At 37.1% G+C, this 22,264-nt stretch overlaps 1 protein-coding gene across 2 annotated transcripts in view; it reads right to left on the bottom strand.

The window, feature by feature from the left end:
• Positions 1–22,264, bottom strand: part of ORC3 (origin recognition complex, subunit 3) — a 152,935-nt gene that overhangs the window by 75,701 nt on the left and 54,970 nt on the right. For both annotated transcript variants that reach the window (XM_006902032.1, XM_006902033.1), the window contains 3 exons: positions 17,627–17,760; positions 17,104–17,167; positions 2,293–2,409 (listed from right to left, as the gene is read on the bottom strand). In XM_006902032.1, the coding sequence (XP_006902094.1) occupies positions 2,293–2,409; positions 17,104–17,167; positions 17,627–17,760 (315 nt within the window). The remainder of the gene's footprint in view (positions 1–2,292; positions 2,410–17,103; positions 17,168–17,626; positions 17,761–22,264) is intronic.

Here is a 22,264-nt window from a genome sequence, read left to right as displayed (position 1 = left end):
CATAAAAGGCCTATTGACTAGCACTTTGTCTATTATAGTATAAAGGTTAGGAACTATAAGATGTAGAGGCTCAACTATGTCATTTATTGTTCTTAAGTCCTGGACCAAATTCCATCTACAGCTGGGTTGTTTTACAACTCTGAAGTCCAGATGCAAGGCAGAGGTGAAGTAAGTAACTGCTTATGAGGTTTTCTGTCAATTCCAACAACTAAGAAATAGTGTGAAGAGTTGGGACCTCAGAAGGCTTTTAGGATCAAATAGTAGGCTCTTGTGTCCAGGAGTGTGACCATTTTTCTATTGGATTATTTACCTTTATCTTGTTGTGGTGTCTTTTAGTTTTTGATATAATGCAAGGTTAACCATTAAACATTCTTTTAAAAATTTTTTTATTATTAATTTTAATGAAAATTTACAGAGACTTTGGATTTCCATTCATTCATTGTTGCACTTTTCTCCCTACTCCGCCCTCCCCCCCAGTCCACTCCTCTTTGAAAAGTAAAGAAAAAATATTTCATTATTTTACAATCCCTCTCCCCAGGTCTACCCCACTATGCAGCCTTAGTTCTGGACTCCTGCCATTACAATTATACCTAATTGCATATCCCTTTTAAACAGTTTTCTCCCTCATCTATTTGAATGCAGTTAACATTATCTATCCCATCTTTCTCAGTCTCCCCCTAACCCCGATGCCAGTCTTGTTTTACAACAGTGGCACTATGCAGTATTTGTCCCTTTGTGACTGAGATATTTCAATCAGCATAATGTCCACCTGGGTCACATATTTTGAATAATAGTGCATAAGTTCCTTGTTTTTCAATGCAGTGCAATATTATTCCATTGTGTGAATATACCAGTTTCTCTAGCCATTCATTTGTTGATGGGCAATTAGGTTGTTCCAACTCCTTGTTATTGTGAACAAAGCTGCAATAAACATGAATGTGCATGTATCTACTTGGATGCCAGTTATAGTCTCTTTGGGGTATATTCCCAGTAGTGGAATTGCTGGGTCAAATGGTATCTCTATTTTGAGAAAGAGCAATATCACCTTCCACAGGGGTTGCACCATTTTACACTTCCACCAACAATGAATAAGGGTTCTAGTTTCTCCACAACCTTGCAAGCATTTGTTGCTTGCTGTTCTGTTAAATTTTGCTATTCTGACTGGGGTGAGATGATAAATATCATAGTTGTTTTGATTTGCATCTCTGTTAGAGCTAGGGATTTTGAAAATTTCTTCATGTGCTTGTTGGCCATCTGAGTGTCTTCTTTGGTGAAGTGTCTATTCATATTCTGTGTCCATTTTTCAACTGAATTGTTTACCTTTATCTTGTTGTGCTCAAGTATTTTATAAATTCTAGATATAAATCTCTTATCTGACATATCATTACCAAATACTTTTTCCCAGTCTGTGGCAGTTTTTGGATGTGCATAGGGATTTGATTCTTAGAAGGTCTCATTGATCTATTTTATCTTCTTCTGGTTGTAGATTTTTCACGATGCTTGGAAGACTGTTTACGTTGTGGATTAGGACTTGTTGAGTTCTTTCAAGCTTTTCTCTAATGAAGTTTAGTGCCCTTGGTTTTAGTCCTAGGTCCATGATCTACCTAGAGTTGGTTTTTATGTATGGAGTGAGGTGTGGATCTTGCTTGAGTCTTCTGCAGATAGTTTTCCAGTTTTGCCACACCATTTGTTAAAAAGGCTGTCGTTTCCCCACTTAACTGATTTTCATCTCCTTGTCAAGAATCAGTTGACCACAGATAGATGGGCTGATATCCAGGTTCTCAATTCTATTCCATTGATCTATGTGTCTGTCATTGTACCAGTTCCACACTGTTTTGACCACCACAGCAGTGTTGCAGGATTTGAAATCAGGGAGTGAGATACCTCCTACCTTTTTTCTATTTTTAAGGAGTGCTTTGCTTATTCAGGGCTTCCATTAAACATTCTTACATAGTTCTGTTTCTATTCAGTCCACGAGGGGTGGAAAAACAGCTCTCTCAGTATAGATGACAAAGGAGCATTAAGAAAGGAAAGTGAAATGCCTTCCACAAATACACTGAGGGGAAATAATACCACTAGGACTAATGTGGTTCTCTTTAGCTGTGGCATTCAGAACAAAAAACACTGTTTCTTTACCAGTAATGTATACAGCAGGAATGGATTTAGACTGTGCTCTTTATCCAAGATTTAGATCCATTTCAAATTCTGACACTTGCAATGCCATAAAAATCAAAGCAAGAAACTAATGAATTATATTTGTTTCACAGTTTCAAATGAGGGAGCAGTGATTACCTGTCGGCCCAAAGGGTACTTGGGAAGGGAAGAAGTGAAATTATGAAGACATCTCAAAACCAAGAAGTAATTTGTATGGTAAACATGCAAGTTTTCTAGTAATGACTGTGTTTCCTCCTATAAAAGAAAATAATAAAAAATATGTTACTAATGAAAATAAATAAAATTTAATGCATTATCATGAATTTTATATGGTTTCTGGAAAACTGATAAGATGCAGAATTACAAATTAGCCTGCTTAATGAATGAGATTTTAGAATACATACAAAATAGCGGAATAAGGCTTATTAGGATTACACACACTACAGTTTTGTCTCTCTCTATCTGTACTTTTCCAGCACTGCCACCAGACCTCCACCCCCAATGACACAAGAGTGCATACAGTATATACTAACTGCTGGCCCTGTGTCAAACACTGAGGGAAAGGCAGGTATTCTCCAACTCACGGACATCCAAAGGATAAGTTACTGCATAATCAACTGCTTAGGTTCTGCTTACAACAGAACATATTCTTGTCCTAAAGCAGTACTGAATTGTGTTTGTAAGGGGAAGAAGAGAAGACTATGGAAGAAACACCAGAGGTGATTCTTGCCTCCTGCTGGTAATTCCTTTTATTGTTTTATTCATTTGATCAAATAAAAGGGGAGGAAGTGAGAAAGAAATATGAATCCAAAAAGCATTATGATTTACAATCGAGCAGGTATGATGTGCAGGATAGTCTCTTAATAAACAATACCCAAGATGACTAATCTGACAAGTCAGTATTTCAGAAACTTCCTCAAACATTCTCAAATAGTGTCATGCCATATAAGAAGTTTGAGGCCTCAATTCCTTAAAGAATGCTTAATTTTTAACATTTTATTATGAGAATTATGATTTGTGGCATGCTCTTCAATAATTTTTCTCTTCCTCAGATGGCAAATAAAGGACTTAAAATTACTGGATTGTTGTCTTCTTTCTTTTGCAGAAACCTATTTTAGTTGCTTAACCATGTAAAAAATAAAGCCTCTAGTATCAAATTCAATAAACAACATATATGATACATTTTCTAACAATCTGCTTTATTAGAAATCAATTCCTTGGTCAGAAATACAAGTCATTACTCAAAGCATAGGATAAAACCTTTCAGTTAGCGAACACATCTCTTTCTCATTTATCATAGGTCTCCTATCATAACAAAATGAGCCATAATCAAAAGGTACTTTAGCCCAAACTGGAAGGGTATACTTTTATTCTGTTTTTACTGTAAGCTGTACCTGAGACTGCATAAAAACCCATTAATTATAAGTTTGCTGTATCATGTACTTAAACAGCTTTTAAAAAGGAATATTCTAAAAAAAAAAAAAAAGGAATATTCTGCAAAAACTGAACCCATTAATAAATAAGGATCACTCTTGCTACTTCATGTTATTTGCACTCCTTATATACTTTTATAAAGTTTTACATTAGTTTGCTTAAGAAGTATGAACACATTGTGTTTCACACTATTCTGTATTCACATTGTGATTCATACAGTCATTCCCATGCATTGCTATTGTTAGGTGCTGCCAAGTCACCTGCAACTCACAGTGATGCTATGCACAACAGCTCTAAAGCCTTTCCTGAGGTAGTCTCACTGACTCCAACACACCTACCTCCATTGCCCCAGTTACTATACCAATCTATCTCATTCAAGGTCTTCTTCTCTTGCACTCTTCCATGAGCATGATGTTCTTTTCCAAGGATCCTGGCCACATGCCCAGAGTATAAGATGGAGCTTCAAAATCTTAGGCTCCAAAGAGAAACATGGTTTAACTCTCTCCAAGACAGATCTATCTGTTTTCTTGGCAGTCCATGGTATGTTCAAGACTCTTCTCCAGCACAACTCAAAGGCATCAATTCTTCTTCTATCATCCTTAGTCAAGGTTTAGCTCTCTGATGCACAAATAACTGCAAAGGTCATGGACTGGATCAAGTACACTTTAGTCTGTAGACTGACATTGTTGCTCCACAGTACTCTGGAAAGGTCCCTGAGCACAGATTTACCTAAAGCAATTCGTCTTTTGATTTCCTGATGGCTGGTGCCATGAATGGTGACTGTGGAATGGAGGAAGCTGTAACTGTTAACAACCTCTATCTCGTCCCCATCTATAATGATGCTGCCAATTGGCTTAGTGGTTAGAATCTTTCTATTTGATGTTGAGCTTGAATCACCCATATTGAAGACTACAGTATTTGACCTTCTGCACCAAGAGCTTCAGGTCCTCCTCAGTTTCAGCTAGCAAGGTTGTGTCATCTGCATAACATAGGCTGTTGATAAGTCTTCCTCCAATCCTGATGCTACACTCCTCCTCACAAAGCCCCGTCTCCTGAATGATCTGCTCTGCACATAGACTGAAAAGGTATGGAGACAGAACTCATCCTTGATGCACTCCCTTTCTGAAGCTGGGCTGCTCCTTGGAGGCAAGGATTCTGAAGCTTCATCTGACATACTCTGGACATGTTGCAAGGAGGGACCAGTCCTTGGAGAGGGACATCATGCTTGGGAGGGTGGAGAGACAGCACAGGAGAGGAAGACCCTCTATGCGATGGATTAATTCAGTGACTGGGGTAATCGCGGTAGGTGTGTCAGAGATTGGTGAGACTGGCACAGGATAGGGCAGAGTTTAGGGCTGTTGTACATAGGGTCGCTATGAGTTGCAGATGACTCGATGGCACACAACAACAACAGTGTTTCCTTGCTCTGTTCTGGGGACTGCTTCCTGGTTTTGCATAAGCACAACCACGTGTTCTGGGATTCCCATTATCATCAAGGTTTAACAAAATTTGTTGTGATCTACACAGTAAAATGCCTTTGCATAATCAATGAAACACAGCTATCCCTCTGGTAGTCTGCTTTCTGCCAAGATCCATTTGACATTGGCAATAATGTCTCTTGTGCCACAGCCTCCTCTTAATCTAGCTTTTATTTCTGGTAGTTCAAGTTGTTTCTGGATAATCTTCAGCAGCATTTTGCTTGAGTGTGATATGACTGATATTGTATGATAATTTCCACACTCTGTCGGGACACTTTTTTTTGGAATGGGAATAAATATGGATCTCTTCCAGTCAATTGGCCAGGTACTTGTCCCCTGTTTTATAAAATTAATCACCAGTGGTGATTAATCATTACCCCGTCTTTTCAGGTTTCTGCTGGATCTTTCACATTTCCTTCATCCCCTCCCTCCACCCACCAAACTATGCAACCCTATGGTTTTTCCCCTATCCATCTTCACCCCTCTGTTCCCACCCCACCCCACCCCTCTTGAGTTCCTGTATATATTTTACTAGTAATCCTTCCATTTTTATAATAATAGTCTTATGCAGTATTTGTCCTTATAAGATTGAATTAGTTCACTCAAGTTAAGTTCTTTTGCTGTATGTTTTGCTGAGTGGAGTAATCAAATTTAATAGTAACTGAGTGATGTAGCAGAACTGATTGATAGGTATGCTGAATTGTTTGGGATAAGAAGAGAAAATAATGTGGCAAGTGCTGCACACAGTACCTTCAACTAACCATGCTCTGGAGCAAGTGTAAGATAAGATACAAGAACATAAGTTCTTCCCAAGTTGTCTTTGTCCCTCCATACTTGTCATTGTGCATGTCACTGCCATGGAGAGTGGACTTCAGCATGTATGGTGCTGCCAAACCTGGACTGCTATCTGCAAAAGGCTTAAACAGGATTCACCTCTCACAGAAAGCAACTCAAGGTGGATCAGAAACCTGGGAGTTAAGCCCAAAACCATATAGTTCATAAAAGACAAAATGACCAAGTTTAGACTGCCTGGTCTACGGTATAAAGAGACTGTCTAATACAGCCAGAAATGTCCAATCTGGAAAGGATAAAATTAATGAACGGGACATTTTAAAGATTAAATTTCTGTGCTCAGTAAAAACTTTTTGCAACAGGGTGACAAGAAAACCTACTGACTGAGAACAAATATTTGGCAGTACCATCAAAGAAAATAAAACAAAAGTTTACAGACATGCAACCACTTTGGAAGACAGTTTGGCATTTCCTTAAAAAGTTGAACATAGAAACTCTGTATTACCTAGCAATTCTAAAATTTAAAAAAAAAACTGGAAATATATCCCAAGGAAATTAGAAGTGAGACACAAACAGAGATTTGTACACCAACGTTCACAGCAGTGCTATTCACTATCGCAAGAACATGGAAACAGCCCAAATACCCAACCACAAATGAACGGACTAAGAAATTGTGGTACATTAACACACTGGAATACGTATGCTGCACTCAGGAGCAACAATTTTTAAAAACACTACATAACTTGGGAGAGATTGGAGAGCATTATGCTGAGTGAACTAACTCAGTATTATAAAGACAAATACTGAAAAAACCATTATTGTAAAAATACAAGGATAACTAGTAAAATATGCATGGGAGCTCAACGGGGAAGAGGTGGAGGGCTGAGGATCGGTAGGGGCAAAACTACAGGGATGCACAGTTTGGTGGGTGGAGACAGGGGAGAAGGAAATGGGAAAGATTTGGTTGAAAAGACAGGGTACTGATGGGTGATCCAAGGATGATTAACTTTATAAGACATAATGATCCATGTAAATGATTGTATAAAATACGATGTGAATGAAAATAATGTGAAACACAATGTATGTGAATTTTGTAAGCAAATCAGTAAAAAAATTAATAAAGAGAGAAACCAAAGCAGTTTCTCTTCTTTTGGTCATAGAACATGCAGTGTATTTTACCTGATGCTCAATTAAAGAAACAAAGGTCTAGTTCCAACATTTAGAGAAAAAGCTGGCAATACTGAATTTAATGGGGAGAAAAAGTATTTTCCAGAGTAATTCTGACCAGTTCAGATTTTTGTATTATGTGTCAACTTTAAAATCTAATCTTCATGTAAGAAAAGATTCTAATTGTTATTTATAACTGTTTTTTACCAAAAGCAACAGAAGATATCACAAACCAATTTTCTCAGGTAACCTGTCCTCCTAAGTTTGTCATCTTATTGAGATATATGCATGTGATTAACTGGTACATAACAACAATATCTCAATCAGCTTTTACCTAGTCAGAAAAGCAATTCTTGAATTTTTTAAAAAAAATTTCAAATTTTCAATTATTAAACTTTTATTCATGAAGAAGTTTACATAAATAAACAATGTCATTTTACACAACAAACCTGTTCCTGAAAAATTAACAAAACATCAGATATCTGTGGGTATACATCTTAACACCATCATGAATTCTTACTTAAAAGAATGATATCTACACTATACAATAAGCTAAAACATATATTTACCCTCATTGTGCCTTTGGAAATCCATTTAATTCTTTAAATGTGCAGGTGAAAGTGTTCACTAAACGTAACTTTGGAGGCTCATGTTTGGAGTTGGTCTGCTAACAAAAAGCTGAGACCTTGCAAGCCGTGTGAATGGGTAGTCTCCTCCTTTGTTTGAGAAAACTTAGGTCCAACTCAACAGCAGTGAACAGAGTTTTATTCCAGTTAAAGAAATGGGAATGTAGATTATTGCAATTTCTTCTATGTGTGTTCACCAGTCACTTTACCAGTGAACAATTATTTCATTTCTCCTATAACATTTGCAAAGTTAAGGTTGGAAAGGCCAGCAAAAGAAAGGTTGATATCTTCCCTTCAAGCAATATAGGATGCATCCTCCAGTGAAGGGTGATGTTTTGAGACAGAACCTTGTAGTCTAGCATTTCTTTAGAGCCACAAAAGAGCAGAAGTGGCTCCCAAACCACTCAATTATTCTGTTTCTACTGAAAGCTTCTTTCGTTTTCATAGTAAATTATAATTACTAGTATCTTCAGTACTTTTTTAAAATTGGTATTTTAATAAAGTTTATAAGAGAACATGGATTTCCATTCATTGATTCAGAACATTTTCCTCTCTACCCACCCCACTGCCAGTTTGCAAATGGTGTTGGCAAAACTGGAAAACTATCTGCAGAAAACTCAAGCAAGACCCACACCTCACATCATACACAAAAACCAACTCAAAGTGGATCAAGGATCTAGGACTAAAACCAAGGGCTATAGACTTTATCAGAGAAAAGTTCAGAACTCTAGAAGCCCTAATTCACAACATGAATAGTATTCCAAACATCCTGAAAAACCTACAACCAGGAGAGGATAAAATAGATGAATGGAACCTTCTACGCATCAAATCCCAAAACACATCAAAAAACTTCTCCAACAGGGAAAATTATTTGGTAATGACACATCTGAAAAGGATATATATAAAAATAGAGAAAGAATTTATAGAATACTTGAGCACCACAACAAAATAGAGGTAAACAACCCTATCACAAAATGGGCACAGGATATGAACAGACATTTCCCCAAGGAAGACATTCAGATAGCAAACAAATACATGAAGAAATGTTCAAAGTCCCTAGCTCTAAAAGAGATGCAAATCAAAACAACTATGAGGTATCATCTTACCCCAGTAGCAATAACAACATTCAAGAGAGCAGCAATATAAAAATCCTGGCAAGGTTGTGGAGAAACTGGAACCCTTATTCATTGTTGGTGGGAATGTAAATTGGTGCAAGCACTCTGGAAAGCAGTATCGCATTTTCTCAAAAAGTTGGAAATAGAAATACCATTCCACCACTGGGAATATGCCCTAAAGAAATCAGAACTGCCACCCAAACAGATATATGCACGCCAATTTTATTGCTGTGCTGTTCACAATAGCAAAGAGATGGAAATAATCCAAGTGCCCATCAACAAATGAATGTATAGAGAAGCTGTGGTATACTCACACGATGAAATATTATGCACCACTGAAAAACAAGGAACTCATGAAATATACAAAATGGGTGACCCTGGAGGATTATGCTTCGTGAAATATCTCAGTCACAAAAGGACAAATACTGTATAACCCAACTGTTAAAAAACAGGACTGACATGGGAGTTGGGGAGAAACTAAGAAAAGAGGAGATAAATAATGTATACTGCATTGAAACAGATGAGGAACAGAACTGCTTAAAAGGTTAATTGAAAGTTAAAAGATTAATATGATTAGGTACTATTTGTGTGACAACAGTCCAGAGTAAGAGCTGTATTATAAAGTGGACTGGGGAGAGGGGAACTGTACAACAATGAAGTACTTTTAAAACTCAAACCAGTATTTGAAAAAAAAATTTCCTTTTTAAAAGCATCATTTATAGTATGCACATGCAGAAATAAAGCACGATCATATAACACTCCTTTCCCTCCAATTTATTAAATTTTTGTCAAGCATCTTTTCTACAAATCAGTTTTCATTATGCATCATTACATAATTGTATTTGGGAAGATTATTTTAAGAGAGATATATTTTGGTTAGAAATATTCATCATTTCCCAGATATGCTTTCTTCTGAAGTCGTATTTTTAACGATTTTTTTTATAACAGAAATATTTCTTTTCTGGTGGTACTGTGGTTACTTTGTTTCTAATTAAAAGAATGGTGGTTTGAACTGACTAGTCATCCCACAAGATGATGAAGCACTCTGCTTCCATTAAGATTAACAGCCCTGGGAATCCTTCGGGGTAATCCTTTGTTAGACAAATGCACACTCTTGCTCCTTGTTACTGTTGTTAAGTGTCTGACCCATAGAGATTCAATGTACAAGAGACTGAAACCCGGGGAGCTCTGGTGGCCTAGTGGCAAGAAACTGCACTGCAATCCCAGAGGAACATGGTTCGAATCCACCAGACGCTCTGCCGGAGAAGGAGGCGCAATATCCTCCTGTACCAGTCAGATCTGATTTGACGGTACACGCACACAAAATAATTTAAAAAAAAAAAAAAAAAAGAGATTGAAACCCTGCCCACTCCTGCATCAATCTCAAAGTCTGTGCTGTTTAAGCCCATTGCTGCAGTTTTTGTGGCAATCTATCTTCCCACTGTCAGACATGCTCTAACAACAGGTTCTTTCTACTTAAAGTCCTTCTGTCATTCTTCTAGATTCTTCCACAGCAAGCTCCATAATTTTCTCAGGCATTGAGATAAAATCTACCTTGGGGTGCTTGTCTCTAGTATCAGCTCCACTCCCTAAGAACACAAGACTTCTATTTCCTGTCTCTACTTCATTTTCTTAACACTTAGCATTAGTTTAACAAACACTTGACTTATTTATCATCTGTGTCTCAGCGGAAAGCAAACTCCATAAAGGAGGGGTTCTGGCCTCTTTTGTCCATACCTGTATTCTTAAAACTCACATCAAGACCAGTAACAAAACAGGCACTCAAAAATTTTATTAAATGAAAAGAACAGTATAATAAAGAGGCTGACATTCAGAGTCTCTCGTCTAAATAAAAAGCAACTAGATTCTTTACTTTCTTAAGGAAGAAAAAAAAAGCAAAAAAGCCAAAGGACTAATACGACCTAAAGTTTCTCTGTGTGTGTGTGTGTGTGTGTGTGTGTATAAATACTGGCTCAAAATTTTAAAAATATGAAGCTGAAGAACACATTATTGACTGTTACTATATAGTGTTGTTGTTATTGTTATATGTCGCTGAGTTCCCTGCGACTCATTGCAACCCTATATGTACAGTAGCCCTAAAACCTGCTCTATCCTGTGCCAATTTTATTGTCTCTTACACACCTACCCCCACTATCCAAGTTACTGAATTAATCCATCTAATTGAGAGTCTTCCTTTCCTGCACTGACCCTCCACCCGCCCAAGAATGGATGGGAGCTCAACATCGAGAAAACAGATTCTCACCACTGGGCAAATTGGTAGCATCATGACAGATGATAAAGAGATTGAGATTGTTTACAGTTTCAGTTTGCTTGGCTCCACAATCAACACTCTTGGTACACCAGCACCAGGAAATTAAAAGACTAATTGTATTGGGAAAGTCTGCTGTCAGAGACATTTCCAGAATACTGAAGAACATTCATGTCAGTCTGTATACTAAGGTGCGTCTGATGCAGGCTATAGTCTTTGCAAGACTAGGGATGATAGAAGGAGAACTGATGCCTTTGAGCTGTGGTGCTAGAGAAGAGTATTGAATATACCATGGTTGCTAGAAGAATAAACAGTTTCGTCCCAGAGAGAATGAGACCAGGCTGCTCTTTTGAGGCAAGGATTCTAAAGCTTCATCTTTGGACATGTTGCAAGGCGGGAACAAGTCCTTGGAAAGGGATGTTATACTGAATAATGTAAGCATTTTAAAGGGCAAAAAAGGTATTTGCTCTGTTATTAATTTGCTCTATGGCCTCAGATATTTGACTTCCTTTCCTCTGGCTGCAGTTATCTGTAAAAAGAAGGTGCTGACTCAGGTTATCTTTCTAACTAAAATAAATTACAATTCTAAAATAGTCAAGACTTACTTTCCATTTACCTTGGATTTAAAATCTAGTTAGTCAAAAAGGCATATAGGATATAAAACATTAACAAGTCAGAAGAATAAACTTTATCCCTTATAAGCTCTTGATTCATCAAGAGCTTTCTAAATAGCAGGAAGTTTAAAACTTTAAGAGTTGAAACAATCTCAAATTGCTCTAAAATAGAGTTGAATAAAAATAAATTTCATTTTCTTAAAATAAGTATATATTTTGTCAGCTTATTATTTACTAAGCATATCTAACATAATCTTTTTTTTCCCTATGCTTTTTAGCTTTATTATTTTGATAATACAGTGTTTCCCAAGTAAAATTATGCACGGAGGAAATCTGATATTTCCTTCTCTAGACTGGAGAATGTTGTTGTTATAACCTTTTAAGAAAAGATCAACATGAATAACAAATATAAGACATATAAAATATAGATGGAGCTAGTAAAAAATGGTACTTTTTGTCTTGGGAACTTGCTTTTTTAAAGAAAAGTCTCTTGTAAATAAACTGTGTGTATAAAAATATATGATTTATGGTGGGGAGAAGAGGGCTGCTTCATTTTTTGCCATTGGAGCAGTAACAAGTACTAATACATGAGCTGTTTAGCCTACTGGTAAAAAGCTGCATTTCCAATTCAAAGAGGGCACATGGTTCAAATCTACCAGCTGCTCCCCTGCAGAAAGATGGGCAATGTCCTCTAATATGCTATATATACTTCTCTGAAAATCGGTTGGAGAGTCAGCTATGGTTTGGTTCCAACTGGACTGTACATAATAACAACTTGATTCCAAAGTCTGAAAATGCCTCACACCAAGTAGTTTCCTGGACCTCCTACAAATGATTTTCATTATTAACTTGCCACAACACTTGACAACCTTTTGATTTCTTAAACACTAGCAAACTACTTTAGACACATTCTTGTCAGCTGGTACTCATTCTTCAACTAAGTATTATAGATAATGTATGAACTTGAAGTTATATCTGGATAGTAATGTCAGACCTTCCAGTTGATAATTGTGACATTTTGTTGTCACCAGCAACTCATAACAACCTTATGTACCACAGCTCTGAACCCTGCTCTATCTTGAGCCAATTTCATTCTACCCCCATTACACCAGTCACTGAGTCAATGCATCTCATTTAGGGTCTTCCTCTCTTGCACTGTTCCTCCACCCTTCCAAGCATGATGTCCCTCTCTAAGGGTTAAAGTTCCTCCTCGCTATATGTCCAAAGTATGTCAGACAGAGCCTCAAAATCCCTGCCTCCAAGCATTAGACTGGTTTCACTTTCTCCAGGATGGACCAGTTTGTTCTCTTAGCAGTGCATGGTATATTCAATATTCTTCTCCAGCACCACAACTCAAAAGCACCAATTCTTCTTCTATAATCCTCAGTCACTGTCCAGCTCTCTGATGCACAGCAAGTAATTAAGAAGACCATATTCTTTAGACTGCCACTGTCGTTCTCCAGTACTCTGGTGAGGTCCTTGATAGCAGGTTTTCCCAATGCAATCTGTCTTTTCATTTCCTGGCTGCTGATACAAAGAGTGTTGATTATGAAGCCGAGGAAGCTGAAATTGTTAACAATCTTAATGTCTTCACCATTTATCATGATCCTGCCAAATGGTCCAGGGGTGAGAATCTTTGATTCATCAAGTCTTGATGTTGAACTTCAATCAATATTGAAGACTGTAGTCCTCGACCTTCCACAGCAAATGCCTCAGATCCTCTTTAGTTTCATCAAGCGAGGCTGCGTCATCTGCATGTTGTTGGTTAGTCTTTCTCCAATCCTGATGCCACATTTTTCCTCATAAAGCCCAAGCTCCTGGATGATCTGTTCCACATACAGATTGTTTCCTTGCTGTTCTGATGACTGCCTCCTGATTCAAGTACAGGTTTCACATAAGCACAATCTGTTACTCTGCGTGTTCCATTCTTCTCAGAGTCAGTCACAGTTTGTTGTGATCCATACAGTCAAATGCCTTTGCATGGTCAATGAAACACAGACATTCCTCTGGTAATCTCTGCCTTCAGCTAAGATTGATCTAATATGGATGGTGCCACAGCCTCTTATAAAACCAGCCTGCACATCTGGCAGTTCTTTGTTGATGTGCTTTTCCAGTCGTTTTTGGGTAATTTTCAGTAGGATCTTGCTTACAAGTGATATTAATGACATTGTTTGATAATGTCCACATTCTCTTGAGTCACCTTTTTTTATAATGGGAATAAATATGGATCTCTTCTAGTCAATTGACCAGGTAGCTGTCGTCCAGATTTCTTGACACAACTTGGTGATTGTGTCCAGGGCACCATCAGTTTATTGAAATGTGTCAACTGGTATGCCATCAATTCCTGAGGCCTTGTTTTTGGTCAATTCCTTCAGAGCAGCTTGAACGTCTTCCTTCATCACTTTAGATTGTGACATTTAATCCTTTTATGACTCTTTTCATCCATTCAATGATATAAAAGCATCTAACTTATCTGGTTGTTGTTGCTGTTAGGTGCTGTCAAGTTGAGCACGACTCATAGCGACCCTATGAACAAAAGATCTGAACCTAGTCCTGTCCTGCACCATCCTCACACTTCCTGACACACAAGGGCCCACTGCAGCAGTCACCATGTCAATCTATCTGGTTGAGGGTCTTCCTCTCCATCGACAATCATCATGTCCCTCTCCAAGGAATAGCACCTCTTAGCAGTATGTCCAAAGTATGTGAAGAGAAGCCTCATTAATCTTGCCTTCAAAGAGCACTCCAGCTGCACCCTCTCCAAGATGTATCTGTTCATTCTCTTGGCTGTCCGTGGGATGTTCAGTGCTCTTCTCAAACACCACAGCTCAATGGAGTCAATTCTTTTTCTGTCATCCTTATTCACTGTCCAGGTCTCGAATGCATAGCTAGACTATGGCCTGAATCAGATGCACCTTAGTCCTCAAACTGACATCACGACTCCTCAATAATTTGTAAACGTCCCTAACTGCAATGCATCTCCTTATTTCCTGACTGTTGGTACCAAGAATGTTAATTGTGGATCCAAGAAAGATGAAGCTGTTGACAGTTTCAATCTCCTCTCCATCCACCACGACACTACCTATTGGTAAGAATATTTATTTTCTTGATACTGAGATGAAATCCATACTCAAGGCTGTATTCCTTGATCTTCTGCAACAAGTGCTTCAAACCCTCCTCACCTTCAGCAAGTAAAATTGTGTCATATGCATAACATAGGTTACTGATGATTCTCCCACCAATCCTGATGCCACATTTCTCTTCGTAGAATCCTGCTTCTCGGATAATCTTCTTAGCATATAGACTGAACAGGTATGGAGACAGAATACACCCCTGATGTGCTCCCTTTCCAATTCCAAACCATGCCATGCTCCCCTCCTCCATCTGCACAACAGCCTTTTTGGGATTCCCATTCTTTTCAGTATTAGCCACAACTTATCATGATCTACACCGATACCTTTGCATAGTCAATAAAGCAAATATACATTCTTCTGGTATTCCTCACTTTCAGCCAGGATCCATCTGATAATCAGCAATGATATCCCTGGTGCCATGGCCTCTTCTAAATCCCACTTGAACTTCTGGCAATTTCCTATCTATGTACTGTTCCAGATGTTTTTTAATGATCTTAAGCAGTATTTGCTTGCATGTGCTATCAATGATATTGTTTGATACTTTCCATTCAGAAGGATCACCTTTCTTGAGAACAGGAACAAATATGGACCTCTTCCAATCCACTGGCCAGACAAAAGTCCTCAAAATTTCCTGGCATAGACTGGTAAGTGCATCCAATGCTACAAGTTAACTGAAACAAGTCACTTGGCATACCATTCATTGGTTCTTGGGCCTTATTTTTTGGCAATGACTTCAATGCAACTTCCACTTCCTCTTTCAGTACCATGGCCTTGTTTCTGTAGTACTTCCTGAAATTTTTCAAGCATTTTTACTATGTTGTGCAATATTATATTACTGATTATGAATTTTTTAGTAAAACCATAAAAATGAGAAGAAAATATTTTAATCTAAATTCCTGAAACCAGCACACTGAATAATTTAGATAATCTACTAAAGCAGAAAAAAAGTTCCAGTAATTATCTCATAGACATTTGCTGGCCTTTGAATTTAGTAAGCAGCCTACAGATTTGTAGTTCTAAGTGAGAAGTCATATGAAAAAATGACCTATCACACATAGTATGCAATCCAAAATGAACGTATGTTTTGAGTCAATGAATCAGCACAGATTAGGTAAATGTATTAATAAACAGAGATGTAAATGCAACAAGAAGAGGTCCAATATGAAAAAAAATCCTTAAAACATACAAAAAGCCACTGAGAAGCAGAGATAAATGTGAGGATATTCTATAATACGCTATTCTATATACGTATTCTGTTTGCTATCTTGATGTCTGAAGGTAGTATTTAAAAATCTAGTCTTGGCTTCTGAAGATACTTTTGAGCACAAAGTTCTAGCAGGAAAAGCACTTGGCCACTAGCTGATTAGCAGAGTGCTAATCTAGCTAATTTTAAAAGACTTGCATAAACACACACACATACATTATCTTCCATTGGTTCTTAAATTTCCTTCTCTCTACTGAATCAATCAGTTTTGGTTTAAGAACTCCCTACACTACTCTGAAAAGGTTACAGAGATTAAAATGATTACTGAACTCAATGCAGAACTAATTTTATATTCTGTTGATGTCATTTATCATTGAATTAATTATAATTCACAGAGAACTTCTGTAAATCAGATTGGAACCTTGCCCTATCCTGAAATACCCTCCCAATCTCCTTGACCCCATTGGTACAGTCACTATGTCAATCTATCTTGGTGAGGGTCTCATCATTCTCATCTTATTATTTTTTCTCTGCCATTATATCAGTACCCATTCAGCAGGAGATGGCTAAGCTGCACAGCTTCTATGTATTTTTTTTAAATTAATTTTTTATTTTATACTCGTTTATTTACAAAGTTCAAAACAATCGTTTTTCACACTGGATCTTTCCCATTTCCTTCACCTCCCCTCACCTTTTTCATCCTATGTCATTTTATTATCACAGCCTTTAGAGAACATTAAAATAAAATTGCTTTCATTTTCTAAATGAACCTGGAGAAAGGATGAAAGTTATGCAAGTAAGTGTAGAGTACTTTCGTTCACAGTGTCGCTAAGAGTCGCCTATGACTCAATGGCACTTAACAAGAACAACAACATATGCAAAGAAGGTTGAGCTCTAAGTTCTTTCAAAATAGATTACAGGAGAAATCTATTTTTCCCCCCCATAAAGTTCTATATCCTAACTCACATTCCTAGGTAGATATAAATCCAATACCCCACTGTGGAAAACATATTTGGATGCACAGATATTCTATAAAATTAACCTAGCAAATTAATACATTAATACACTTTTTTCCCATGAAAAGGAAAAATAAAACTGAAACAAAGATATACCTACCTTTAAAAATTTTTCGTTGGTTAATAATGCAACTTGTTTCTCTGAAGCTTGATTTTCCACGTATCTAAAATTTTTAGAATCCCATAAACAAAAGGAGAAAATAAAACATTCTAATTATTTAAATAGAACGTGGAAAAACAGAACTATTTTTCCTAGACTGGTGCACGTATGTGTTAAGTTTCTTCTCAAAATAACAGTCAAGGTTCAGCGGCAATTTTTAACTCTATAAATTAGTTGGATTTCACAGTCTAGGGATATAATCACAAACAAAAGACATAAGTTCAAGATATTGTAATAGTATTTCCAATAACTTGGCAAACTCACAAATGTTTCTTTGGGAAAAAAAAGTTTTCATTATACCAAATTTTTTAACATAACAAAAAACAGCCATAATTAAAAAAGGAAAGCTTTATTTTGATCTAAACAAAAGACTCATTTCCCTTCCCCTCAAAATAACTAGATTGAAATTCCTTATTTCCCCACAAATAATACCATAAATGCATCATATCTACTACTTTTTTACCTCCTAAATGAAGGAAGACGTCGGATGTTTTCACATTGATTATTTGATAAAAAATGTGTTCTTCTCTTAGCTTCTAGGAGATTACAGCACAGGACACTGAGGGGCTGGGAATAGAAATGCTCTAATATAGAAAGCTGAAAGAAATAAAAAAAATTAAACACATTTGTTCAATTTTGCCAGTAAATCTTGTCATCTGTATGTGCTTACACCTAAGGTTGTTTTTATAAACAATAAATGTTTTTATGGCACTAATATACTGAATAATATCAAAATACTACTACAAACACCAAGGAAATAGCCATATAATAGTTAAAAATTTTAATTTTAGGGGGAGCTCTGGTGGCCTAGTGGCAAGAAGCTGCACTGCAATCCCAGAGGAACACGGTTCGAATCCACCAGATGCTCTGCTGGAGAAGGAGGCGCAATATCCTCCTGTACCAGTCAGATCTGATTTGACGGTACACACACACAAAATAATAAAAAAAAAAAAAAAATAAAAAAATTTAATTTTGTAGACAGCCAGAAAATGGTAGTATTTAGATATAAACTAAGGAAACTTATATAAGCGGATAGTTTCCTGCAGAAGCATTTTAATTTAAGAAAACAAAAAATGTGGTGCTAGTGGGACTCAGGTGTCACCTAAGACCCTATTAAGTATCTAAATACTCACAGGGAAATAGAACTTAATTAGAAAATGGTATTCTGCAATAATAAAAATGATTCATCTATTAACTAAAAGGAAAAAAGTAAAATGAACAACAAAAATTTTTTCCTTTTAAAATTGAAAACACAGTCATGTATTTGAGAAATGTAAGTTAATAGCTAGAAAGCTGTGGGCTCCACAGGGAAGGAAAGAATGATACTCCAGATTTCTAGCAAACCTGCAAGATAACACAGGATTATGTTGTTATTGCTGTTAGGTGCCATCAAGTTGGAGAGACTCATAGCTCATCATCCAGCAGGTTTTCAGAGGCTGTAAATCACACAGAAGGAGATCGGCTGTATTTCTCCCCTAAGATTATCTGAACATTAAATATTCTGATTCTTAGAAGCCTTCTCATGATCAATTTAGTTTTCAAGCTGCCTTGATAGGTGAACGTTTGTTCTCCATTTAGAGAACACAGGTATTCTGATGACTTGAAAATGTTATTCTCATCACAAATTAGTATGTCAGCTTACATGTCAGCTTTCAAGTATTTGATTTATAGGAATTAGCAATCTTGAGCATGATCCTTGCTGGGTGAACTACTAGGAATTTCTAAGCCTGAAGGGTTGAAATTCAGACTAAAGGTGGAAGGGAAACCTCGAAAATATTCTGCTCCCAAAGACTGTAAAGTGCCTGCCTGGTAACAAGTGCAAAACTGAAAGCATCTGCTCATGATGCGATCCATTACTTCTATTTTTATTAATTATATTCTAATTTCTTACTCATATTTTCTGATTACATTGTTGCTGTTCTTGTTCGGAGCTGTCAAACTGCTTCCAATTTATACTGACTCTACTTACCACTTTGGAAGCCAGAATGGCACCACTTCCTAAACATGCCTCCGGAAACTCTGAACTTTGATAACTGTCTACATACAGCAGAATGAAGAAGTGCTCAAGCCTGTACCAGTCTCATAATCATTTTAATATTTGAGTTCACTGTCACAACCATTACATCAATTCATCTCATTCAGAGTGTCCTTCTTCACTAACCATCTGCTTTACCAAGCATAACATCCTTCTTCCAAGACTGATACAATACAAAGTATGTTAAGATGATGTCTCACTCTCTTCACTAGTGGCAGTCCATGGTATAGTAAACATTCTTCAACAACTGTAGTTAAAATATATCAATTCTTTTTCCATTTTTCTTTTGACTGCCTTGCCTTTTCATATGCACTGAGTTGACTGAAAATATGACCAGAGTTAGGCACATCTTAATTCTCAAAGTAGCATCCTTGTACTCTTAAGAGGTGCTTTGCAGAAGAACTGCTCACTGTAATACCTTGTATTTCTGCACTGCTGCTTCTGTTGCTATTGAGAATATCAGTAAAATTAAACCCTTGGCAACTTAAGTTTTTCTCCACTTACCAGAATGATGTTGACTTTTCTAGTATTGAGGGTTTTTGTTTTATTTTGAAGTGTAATCCATACTTAGCTTTGAGTTTCACTAGTGCTTCCAACTCATTGTTTTCTGCAACCTACGTTATATCATCTTGTGCATACTGCAGTTTGTAAATCAATGTTCCAACAACTGTGATGCCACATAATCTAGCTTCTTGGATTATGTGCTCAACATACAGACTGAATAAGTATGGTGGAAGGCAGTAACCTTGACGTACATTTCTCTTCATTTTAAACCAAGCAGCATCTCTTTGTTAGATTCAAACTACTGTCTCTTGGCCTAGGAACAGCAATCTCCTAGGCACTATTAAGTGTTCTAAGCCCCACTCTTCACAATGTTTTCCATAATCTGTTATAATTTACACAGTGGAATGCATTTGTATAGTCACCAAAGCCCAGGTAAAATCTTTATGGTTTCAGCCAAGAGCATCTGATGGTAGCAATTTACCTACGAATTTACTCTTCCAAATCTGGCATGAATTTCCGTTTTCTGTCATTGTATTACTATATTCATTTTGAATCATTTTCAGTAAAATTTTACTTGTGTGTGGTATTAATGATAATATGTCTATATTTTCCTCAATCACTTTTCTTTGGAATGGGCACAAATAAAAATTTCTTCCAGTCAGGTGGCCAAGTAGCTTACTTTCAAGTTTCATAGCATGAGTTCACCATTTGTTACAACATATGTATCCACTTAACATTTTAATTAGTATTTTATCCTGGAGTGGTTTTTTATCAAGGCTTTCAGTGCAGGCTGGACTTAATTAATCTATTGGTTCAGATGCAACCCTTCAAAATGGAAGAACTACAATGAATTCTTTTTGTTATGTGGTGTCACACTTCCTGCAACTCATAATGACCCTATGCCTGCCCTATCCTGAGCCAGTCTGTCCCGAACAAATCTAACCTCATTAGCCCAGTTACCGTGTCTGTCTGTCTATCTATCTATCTATCATCTATCTATCTCATGAAGGGTCTTCCTCTCTTGTGTTGCTGTCCCACCACCATTCCAGGCATAATGTCCTTCTCCAAGGATTGGTCCCTCCTGGCAACATGTCCAAAGTATGTGAGACAGAGCTTCAAAATCCTTGCCTCCAAGGAACAACCTGATTTCACCTTCTGCAGGACAAACCTGTTTGTTCTCCTAGTAGTCCATGGTATATTCAATATTCTTCTCCAGCACCACAAGTCAAAGGCATCAATCCTTCTTCTGTCATCCTTAGATACTGTCCAGCTCTCTGATACGTACATACCAAGTAACTGCAAAGACTATATGGTTGGAAATGTACACCTTAGTCTCCAGACTGACATCGTTGTTAGCACTTCGTAGAGGTCTATGACAGCAGATTTTCACAATGCAATTTGTTTTTTACTCCATGTATGCCTTCCATCTTTTTTATTATTTCCCTCGCATCATTCAGTATTTTGCTGATATAATAAATCAATACTACAACCTGAAGCTTAGATTTTTTTGTTTGTTTGTTTTGTACTGTCGAATTGGATCAGACTGGCATGGGAGGAAATCGCCTCTCCTTCTCCAGCAGAGCATCTGGTGGATTTGAACCATATGTCTTTGGGATTGAAGCACAGCTTCTTGGCACTAGGCCACCAGAGCTCAAAGCTTAGATTTTTTAATTCAGTTCTTTCACTTTGAGAAATGCTGATCACAGTAATGTGATAATTAATGCTTACTCTTATACTGACACTTAAAAAAAAACCAAACAAAAAACAACATAAGAAAAGGAAAAAAAACACACAAACAAGATAAGGAGTTTGCTGAGGAGCAGCAAGGGGCAGCAGTTTCAAGAGTTACATAGCGGACTCGAAACAGCAGAAGAATACAAGTGTCTTCGCAATGTCTGGATACATTAACTGGTTAGTTAAAACACTCAACTAATGTAGGAAGGACTTTAATCCGTTTCTTGACATCTTTCGCTTGACCTTGGCAACACTTCAATTTTTACTGGTCTCGTTCTCGTCTTAGGTCTTCTATCTTTGATCTTTTTCTCACTATGGGTAACAGCTCATCTTTATCATGTGGCATCAGCCACTCCTTTTAATGATAAACCTTAAATATCTATTTTTAGTCCGAATGCCTCTTCAATTCCAAATATTTCTATCCAATAGACTCCTATACTACTCACAATATAAAAGAAACATTCCTATCTTAGAACAAACTTGTTCCACTCTTCGTATAGTACCAACCTGCAATCCATCTGATAACTGTAACCTGTATGTCACCTGATGCCTCCTTCTCTCTTATAGATCCTATCAAGCAGTTCATCACCATTTAGTCAATACAAGCTCATTCTCAAAGTTAGATTCCTCCATCTGGTGTCTTTCAGTACACAATAAGCACTATAAAGGCAGCGATTCCATTTTCCTTTCTATCTCTAAAACCTAGCACATTACCTGGTTTAGAGCAGCCCCCTTAGTAAAAAGTATCTATGAAAACCCAAGAGCCAACATTGTTCTTAATGGAGAGAGGTTAAAGGCATTCCCTTTAAGAACAGGAACTAGGCAAGG

The sequence above is a fragment of the Elephantulus edwardii genome, unplaced genomic scaffold (genome assembly GCF_000299155.1).
Source record: "Elephantulus edwardii isolate Elephantulus edwardi_28Jun2011 unplaced genomic scaffold, EleEdw1.0 scaffold00360, whole genome shotgun sequence".
NCBI classification, from domain to species: domain Eukaryota; kingdom Metazoa; phylum Chordata; class Mammalia; order Macroscelidea; family Macroscelididae; genus Elephantulus; species Elephantulus edwardii.
Note: the sequence above shows the minus strand (reverse complement) of the source record. Positions and strands in the feature narration are given on the sequence as shown.